The 9052-nt window shown below is 30.8% G+C and overlaps 2 protein-coding genes across 4 annotated transcripts; one reads left to right on the plus strand and one right to left on the minus strand.

Annotated features, from left to right (window-relative positions):
* The first annotated feature begins 957 nt into the window (after nt 1–957).
* On the plus strand, nt 958–5889 carry LOC129807546 (uncharacterized). Its single transcript, XM_055856893.1, has 5 exons — nt 958–1506; nt 2369–2915; nt 2987–3159; nt 3226–3463; nt 4412–5889. Exons 1-5 carry the CDS (start codon nt 1251–1253, stop codon nt 4971–4973), a joined length of 1776 nt encoding a protein of 591 aa, XP_055712868.1. The 5' UTR covers nt 958–1250; the 3' UTR covers nt 4974–5889.
* Nucleotides 4323–8624, minus strand: LOC129807586 (PITH domain-containing protein CG6153). Of its 3 annotated transcripts, XM_055856962.1 has the most exons (5): nt 8396–8623; nt 8134–8268; nt 6261–6429; nt 5922–6199; nt 4323–4620 (listed from the first exon to the last, which is right to left on the minus strand). In XM_055856962.1, the coding sequence occupies exons 1-5, from the start codon at nt 8529–8531 to the stop codon at nt 4583–4585; spliced, it is 756 nt and encodes a 251-aa protein (XP_055712937.1). In that variant the 5' UTR covers nt 8532–8623; the 3' UTR covers nt 4323–4582. The 3 variants fall into 3 exon arrangements, with proteins under 3 accessions (XP_055712937.1, XP_055712939.1, XP_055712938.1); XM_055856964.1 differs by lacking the exon at nt 8134–8268 and having other exon boundaries at nt 8396–8624; XM_055856963.1 differs by lacking the exon at nt 8134–8268 and having other exon boundaries at nt 4323–6199; nt 8396–8622.
* Between the last annotated feature and the right edge of the window lie 428 nt (nt 8625–9052).

Raw genomic sequence — 9052 nt, forward strand, 5'->3', positions numbered from 1 at the left:
ATCACTCTCATCAATAATTCAATAAATTCACGAATTAAATTATGCTTATTAGGACAATTTATGTCTCATTTATGTTAAATTAAGATCTAATTTTAATTAAGATTTAATTTTCCAAATTGGGTAATTATATAATTGAGTGTAATTACAAAACACTAATGTGAATACTGCAAACATATATTTTAATTTTCATACTATATCACATAGATGAATGGAAAATAACATCTCAATTCATTGAAATTTATTTGGGAAAATTTCTAATCTCATTATATGAGGACGACGTCATTTAATATCATATGGATTAAACAATATTAATATAAGACATTAAAAAATAGTAATAAAAAGTAGAAACACATTTACATATTGTAAAGAATGGTGTTAGGATAAATTATATTTATAATCGGGGCTTGTTTAGATATTACATTAGCAAAAAATTAAGTCATGAAACAAATAACTTTAAGAGATTTGATATTTAATATTTGGTTATTTTTTGATGGCATATAATCTTAAAATTTTGCTTATAACTTGCTATTTAATTCGATTATTCTAAGTTTAAGGATAAAAAGACCCTTTCTCACAAATTTATTATTTGAAATTTAATTTTTATAAGAAATTTTGCCACAATATTTAGGACAACGTATATTATGTAACGTCTCCACTATTTAGTCTTTTGAGGAGAAATTGAATATCTACGACCAATAGGACAATTTGTTGTGATTCCATATAATTAAAGTATCTATACACTAGTAGAGAAATATACATATGTTCATAGTTCATATTGAAGAAAATTGCTTCGCTTCTGTAGGAAAAATTGAGAATATGGACATACATTTTTCTAGTGTGTAGAGGTCATAACACATAGTATATTGAACAGTTTTATCATGCGTACTTTTTATTCACGTACCTATTATTTATTCGTGATAAGCTGTGTTACCTATATTTTAATTATAAGAGAAAAGAGCTTTTTTTTTAATAATTAGCTCATTATATTTCTCTGAAAGAATAATTTGATTTTCCTAATAAAAGTTTATTCTGAAAAGTGTTACCATTAGAATAAAACAACGTTGAATATCAAAAAATAAACATACATATATTTTCCTTATTCACAGGCGCCAATTTACCGTTAGCACATAGAAAGGATTGAAGACTTATTTAAAATTCATCATGAAAAGGAATCTTTAATGTGATAACTGATATATAAAAGGACTATTGAAGAAAATATAATAAATTTTGGTGAAGACACTAAATAAGCAATGATTATGGAGAAGGTGCTTTTTTATTTTGTGGCTCTGTCATGGGCATCTACATCACTGGCACACGAAGAAGTGCCATTCAACACATCCATCAAGTTCAACTTGAAAAACAATGAGTACTTGACAGAGAAAATAATTCCGGATATTCAGTTTGTTGTTCAAAAACAACTGAATGATAAAAAATTCGAAACACTAAATATGTTTCTGATCATTCTCAAGAATTCATTAATTGATAGCGGCTACAGAGTCACAAAGGGTAATTATATTTTACTATATTTACTAAAATTTGATCTTCGATATGACTTTAATTTGAAAATTAGCACGACAAATTTGACACTAAATTCATTTTTTTGTAGAACAATACGAACATTTCTATTTTAAAAATCAAGAATGTTTCCAATTTATTACATTGCCTTTTTATCAACTTATAAATCTCGACTTATTAGAAGAAATTTTTTTACATTATCAGCTTCTGTGATCCGAAGACATAATGCAACTTTATCATATCATGCACATTTTGGGACTCATATAAATCATGAAATAAATTAAAAATGATTTACTTGGTATTCTGTCTGTCCATCCCGTTTATTTCAAATTTTGTTTATACAAAAAGCTTCTTTATCCTATACCAGTTGAGGTAAACAGAACTAAATGTAAAATGTTAGCTTGTTTTTTGTGTTCTCTAGATGATTTGCTAATTTTAAAAATTAATTTTCTTATAATAAATTTAGTAAATTAATTTTCAAAAGCTTCTCTAGAAAATACAAAAAAAGTAGTATTCTCTAAAAAAATATTCCAATTCATTTTTTGGAATATATCAAAATTTTGTTTTTTTCAATAACTCAGCATTCAAAACATTATAGTTCAAGCGGATATGTAATTATAGCGCAAGTCTAAACAATTAATTTAGATTAGATTCTTAAGCTCTCATCTCATTCATCAAGATTCATCTCAAACAATTGAGATTATTAAAAATCTCACCCACTATTTATAGCGGATATTCTTAAAATGCTGCACATGTAAAATCTTAATATACATAATTTCAATGTATTTTAGAATTAGATAGTAAAAATATAATTATTCAATTTTTCTGTTTAAAATTGCATTGTTTTTTTCAGATATCCCATTTACAATAATCGTACCTAAAGTGGATACAAAAAGTGTTGACAAGAATCGGTTAAGAGAATTTTTGTTGGAACACATCATACCGGGCATAGCTTTTCAGACATTCACCGATGACGATATATATGGCAATGGAAATTATCACAAATTGATGTTCACAAAACTACAAAAAGATGATGAAATGCAGTGGTTTATAAATGGTGTAAAAATCTTACGCATGGAGATCATTAATGATCGAATGTCCGTAATCTTTATAGATGGTCTTTTGGGGGATAAACGAAGTACTACATACTCGAAAAGAAATATTCAAGAGACAAATCGTTATAATGAACCCCAACGTTTAGAAATGAAAAATACTACTAAGCATGAAACTATAGTCGCAAAAGACAACAAGATATCCCCGTTGATGACGTTTCTAGCTGGGATGAAAACAGGCACCAAAGTATTTCAGCATTTCTTGACTAAGAGTAACTTGTCGCATTATCTAAACGACGCGCATTATGTTGTACTCATTCCCACGGATAATGCATTTCAGCGATGGCAGTATGTTTTTTACAGTTTAATTATTACTTAAGAAATGAAACTGTATTTTCTATCTATTTTTTTTCTTGTAGTCCAATTGACTGGGGATTCTATCCATTCAGCGTACAAGAGTTTACTGAGAGTGTGTTGCGAAATCACTTTATTCAACTCAAAACGCCACTTCGCATGGAAGATATTAAACGTATTCAAGGTGAACGAAAGCTTAAAACTCTTGGAGGAGAGACAGTCGCCTTTAGGAGCTTTCGTAAGATAATTAAAATTTTTTTTAAAGTTATGAGTCGCTTACTAATATAACCATTTATTCCTTCAGCTACTCCTAATATCAACAATGTGACTATTCTTTCGGATCATTCCCTTTCAAATGGGAATCAGGTGTTTCTAATTTCTGAAGTACTTTTTGTATCCGAAGCTATTGTCTCGCGCCTGCATCAAATGCACAAAGACAAGGAGACACCACCTCTGTTAGCCTTTCCTTGGTTTGGCGCTCAATTTCTATCTCATTCCTTCCTTGCCCTCGAGCGTGACAGTCGATTTACACAAATTACAAGGTAAATCTATAATCTATAATCTATAATCTTTTTTCCTTGCTTCACAACCTGTATTAGGTTTTTTTGTTAAGTATAATTTTTTCTTTCTAACTGGTATCAGAGTGATCGAGGAGGGTTAAAAGGATTAAAGAGTTCAACTAGCCCAAATAAAACTATTCGGTTGAAAAATACGCTCTTTAGAGCCTTTTTAACATTTGAGCTTAAAAACCCGTATTAGGAATGATTCAACGGTATTTTCGTTCGTATATAAGCACAAATTGTCCGCCTGGGTAGTCTCTAAACTAAAGCATATCCTCAAATTATAAATAAATCACACGAGGATTTTTCGAGCAATCCCAAAAAGAAACATGGTTTTTGTTGAGAAAGGGAAGGGGTGGGGGAAATGAGGGGCATGTTATTGGTCTCAAGGTTAACTTTTAGAGGACTCCCACACAGCTCATAAGTTTCTATCTTTAACCGTTTTGGCTTTAGGCATAGTAAAGTGGTCTTCAGAAGACTAGAGGTTTAGCCCAGTTGCCGAAGGTCTTAAAATCCTAAGCAACAAGGAATTTTATCGGTTCATCAGAATCTAATGGATCACCTCTGATTATCCAATCCAAAATCAAAATTCCCCAAAAAAATCCTAACTGATTTAGATTAGAGAAGTTAATCCATATGGTTAAGTCTTAAGTCTGAAGCCGGTATAACGGTCGAATGGACAGAAGGACAAATAGGCGTGTCATCATTTCTCAGATATAGTCCAAAACGTGGAGGTATGTTGAAAAAAGTGGTCTCCGGGGGATGGAAATTTTGGGGGGTGAAAAAATCGAGAGATTATATACTTCTCTCTCTGTGGAGTTCGAGCAGTAAAAAACTCAGAAGTAACAGTAAATTATTAATTTGAAAAAATTAAAATTGATTAAACATATATCACAACGTATACATAAAAAATATAATTTACCTTTCCAGAATCCTCAACATAGCTGAAATTGCTCCTTTTGTTTCTGGCTCCAACTATACGTTTTTTGTGCCAATGGATTGTGCTTTTGAGAAGCTTGGTTATACCGTTTTGCCAGATAATGTTCTCACATCAGAAGAAGGAATACGTATGCTGCTAAATCACTTTGTACGTGGTCGTCTCTATGATCGAGACTTACGCCATAATGAAGTATTTGAAACTGTGGGTGAAGGAGCGATTCGTATAGAAAGATCTGTATCAGGAAATGTGACTGTAAACAATGCTAATATTATTGAGAAGGAGCACTTTGTGTACAATCTGGGAACAATGTTCTATATAGATAGCATTTTATATTCGGAATTGGTACAAGGAAGTTTTACTACAACAGAATCACCTTCCCCAACTTTTTCACAGGAAGTTCAGACTGTGAAAAACAATATGACTGTTGAAGAAAGTATCGAGGGGAAGAGGGAGAACGAGGAACCGAGTTTGATTGAAGATGATATTCTTTTCGATGAAGATATTACACCCAGGGCACTTCCTGTACGATTTCAGGTAAAATCTCCGAAATAAACAACAACGAAATCAAACACTAATTTTTTAGGCATTTCCTAATGCAGATAATAACGTATAATTCCTAGTGATTATCTCTGTCCGACAGATTTTCCTTTAAAACCTTTTTAATATGTTTTGCAAATAGATTTAAATTTGTTGTATAATATAATTACGAGCGAATACCAAAATTAGAAAATATATAGTGGATTGCAACAACAAAGATGTGATTAATTTTTTATTTTACTAAGGATTCCGTCTTAAAGATGTATTCCAATAAAATTTTAAACTATTTTGTATGCATGGTTAATATGAGATAATAACAATTATATATAAAAATATACAGTCTTTGCTATGTAAGTTGGATATATACAATATCAATTTTATTTATGTAACTTACAGTAAAGAATTTCGTTTAGCTCGTTAAAAAAACTCATAAATTTTTTTCTTTTGCGTTTTTGTAAGTAAGGCAAGCATAACATCCAAATTTGTTTATTTCGGTACAAAAAAAATATTTTAGTATATATATATATATATATATCAACAGATTTTACTCATTAATTGTGTATGAAATTAAGAATAGTATAATATATATGCTACTGGCAATCATTTTTTTAAGTGCGACTATGTTTAGAATTTGAACTAAACACGAAGCAACATTTATTTTGTAATTGAATGCACATTACCATTTAAAACTACGTAATTTTGATGAGATAAATTGAAAAAAAAAGTCCGAATGATACAGTAAAAGTCAATGATGACAAAGTAAAAGTAAATAAAGATTAGTAAGAACAAAAGAAGAATAACCATATAATATCCATTATATCTCACGATTTTCTAAAATTCTTGTTCTCTCTGTACGATTTTTGTATGATCTTAAGCATTACTTTTCTCAAAAATAAATTACGTGTTAGATAAATATCTACATTTTTTACTGTATTTCTTGATTTACATTGTCAAACAATTTACCTTTGTGATCTGAAATGTTTGGTCGAACTTCGTAGTTGCAGATTGTTACACCATGATGATGAGCTTCAGAAAACTCTCCCCGAAGTCCAATATAATAGATCTTTGTTAAGTCTTCCCCGAAATTTCCAGGAAAGTGCATAGAAAGGTGATGTACGGATGAGAACACTACTGGTTTTGTATTGTATTCAACAGTGCCATTAGAATCGATGGTTAATTGAAACTCTTGGTCGGGTTGAAGATTAACATCATCAAAGGTCATTTTGGGTCTGTTCTTGTACCTATAAAATAAAGAAAAAATCTGTAATCATAAATTTCAAAAATTTCTCATATTTGCCTTACAATCTCAATTTATTTGGATGACTATTATTGTCTGCTCCCATCACGATTATGCTTTTAAGTTTCACATTACCAGAAAATGGTATATTAAAGAGAAGTTCTGGATCTGCATCGCTTTCCACATATTTGTCAACATCAAATCGTTCCTCATATGACCGAAATATGAATTTTCCTACGAGAAAAAAATCCATTGTGAAAATTTAGGTAAAATGCGATTTAGGCACTTAATATAATGTTTTTTACTGCTCGAACTTCACGGAGAGATCAGTATATATATCGCTCGATTTTTTCAACCCCCAAAATATCCATCTTCCACCCCTAGAAGACCACTTTTTATACAAAATTCAATTAAATTACTCCTGAGGTGTATTTTGGGAAATATTGAGAGACAGCTTAATGTTATTATCGAAAAAAAAACAAACAAAATTCTCATTTTTCGGCTTAGTTATTGGAAAACACTGTCTCACTCTGACCCTGATAATTGTCGGATGTGATTCAATTTAGCTCCAATTTATTATCGATTAACTCTAACTGTACTTGAATTTAGTGTGCCCCCTAATTTAGTGAACAGACACTTCTAGTGCATTGCTAAAAATTATAGACTACGACACAATTTTGTGCATTTAAACGTGTTTCCGTTTAATATTTCAATTAAATTTTTAAGGAATAAGACCTTTAAATAAGGGGGGTTTCTCCCCCCAAATAAACGAAATAGTGATATATAATTAGTGCAAAAAATGGATTTTCAAAAAGAAATTCAAAGGGGAAATTTTCCTACTCTTCAATCAAAAAATTTCTTTAAACCCTAAAATTGTGGAAGATATTTTCTAATTTCTAGTGAAACTAGAGATCTAAAAAATCTTAATATTTTTGAAGCTCATGATGCACTTCAAGAATTATCCACAAGCGGGATCGCTGAAATGCATTGGCTCCCTAGTGGGGACTTTTTGATAGCTCCCAAAACCCTATCCCGCTTATCACATTTCAACTCGATTATAAATGCTTCCGAACTAGTAGGTTGCCCAGTCACATTTAAAGAAGACATTAGATATAATTCCATTCGAGGAAGAAATTACTGTCCAGAAATTATTAAACTTGACTGCAATTATATAAGGGAACGGCTCGCACATCAAGGCGTGATATCAGTCGAAAGAATGACAACGAGGGACCCAACTAAAAAATTGATCAATTCTCCGGTTCATCTTCTCACTTTCTTCCTCACGGAAGTGCCTGATAAACTGGATATGAATTTTTTGAAAGTCACTGAAATACTTCATTCCCCATTCGCATTACGCTGTAAAAACTGTCACCAACTAAATCACACAAAAAAGTTGGAAAGGCAAGTAGTTGTGCTTCAACATGAAAATTATGTGATATTTTTCAAAAAATCCTTGGGGGCGAAAAAACAAAATCAAACTAAAATTTCTCAAAAATGACCTAAGAAAGCAACTTTTGAAAAATCACATAAACGAAACTAAACTAAATACTAATGTACTCTCTTCAGCATATAATAGATCCCACTTAAGACTGCATTTTTGCCATAGAAGACATCTTGCACCGATACCTTTAAATGCCTTATTTTTTGATTTTTTTCATTTTCAAAACACGTGAAATCTTGCAAATTTTTGCCAAAAAACTTATTTTCTCAATAAACTGATGGTGATATCGACTTGTAATGTTCTGAGTACTCCCCCGTAAGTTGATCCAAGGAATCCAAATGTCTCTCTAATTTCATCCCAACGTTTATCCTTCCCCTCCAGAAACCACTCTTTTAGGAATATCTGAAGAACTAAACCATCGATGCTTTTCATTTTTGAATATATTTTAGAGACCATTCTAGCGGACATTTCATCCATACATTCCAAAGATGTCCTACCTCTCCTTTCCCCACTTGGTAACAATCTTGTCAAAAAAAGAGCATTTCTTCTGGAAAATTTTCTGACAAAAATCAGAAAATAAGGCATTTTTAGAGGTATCGGAGCAGGATGTCTTCTATGGCAAAAATGTAGTCCTAAGTAAGCAATGCAGCAGAGAAGAGATTGATATATAAGTATAACAAATGCATTGAAATTGAAATAAATATAAACGTGCATGCGTCTTATATGAATATGGTATACTGTCTGTATTATAATCTTTACCTGAATTTTCGATAGATTCATTCAGACACTCTACGTTGTCTAAATCAATCTTAGTGTATAAACTGTAATTAATCCCTATTTCATTGGGATTTTCACTATTTTTAGATCCGTGATTACAGCAGTGAGTGTGAGACATTTTCTTTAAAATAATGCTTCTTCTTCTTTATTTTGTTTTACGTTTTGGCTGTCGGACTCATTTCACAAAACAACATGACAATCAGATGCAGAGGTGTGTGACACACAGAGTGGCGTTGCCATATGACAAAAAAAACAAGGCTACCAATTGTAGCAAAAAGCAAAATAAAAGGGCAAGTAATTTCACTGGGCAAGGCTTTTACTTCTTTTTCTTTCTCAAAATTAGCAATCAAATTAAATTAAGTTCTTATTTATAGAAGTAAGGAATGTATCCTGAAAAATATCAGAATATAATGTTATAACTTAAAAAAGTGAAAAATGCAGCTTCAGTATAATTTTGAAAATATATTCTTCTAAAAATTCTAAATTTATTTGAATTTTAGTATCAGTGTTTGAAATAAATAAAAATTGTGTAATTTTACATTTATAATATATAATATTCGTATAATAAATTAATTTAATGGGCTGTCATTTTTCAGAGCTCTAATTCCTAATTTTTATTGTTAATATCCTAACACTCCC

Source organism: Phlebotomus papatasi, chromosome 3, assembly GCF_024763615.1.
Source record: "Phlebotomus papatasi isolate M1 chromosome 3, Ppap_2.1, whole genome shotgun sequence".
Classification (NCBI taxonomy): Eukaryota; Metazoa; Arthropoda; class Insecta; order Diptera; family Psychodidae; genus Phlebotomus; species Phlebotomus papatasi.

Bases quoted from the DNA above. Each gene is read 5' to 3' on its own strand.
- LOC129807546 (XM_055856893.1), top strand. From the start codon at position 1,251: ATGATTATGGAGAAGGTGCTTTTTTATTTTGTGGCTCTGTCATGGGCA. The intron at 3,160-3,225 runs GTAAGATAATTA...TTATTCCTTCAG, and splicing joins AGTCGCCTTTAGGAGCTTTC to CTACTCCTAATATCAACAAT. The intron at 3,464-4,411 runs GTAAATCTATAA...TTACCTTTCCAG, and splicing joins CGATTTACACAAATTACAAG to AATCCTCAACATAGCTGAAA.
- LOC129807586 (XM_055856962.1), bottom strand. From the start codon at position 8,531: ATGTCTCACACTCACTGCTGTAATCACGGATCTAAAAATAGTGAAAAT. The intron at 6,430-8,133 runs GTAGGACATCTT...TTTTTCTCGTAG, and splicing joins ACCAAGTGGGGAAAGGAGAG to GAAAATTCATATTTCGGTCA. The intron at 4,621-5,921 runs GTAAATTGTTTG...CTTCACCCACAG, and splicing joins AAACATTTCAGATCACAAAG to TTTCAAATACTTCATTATGG.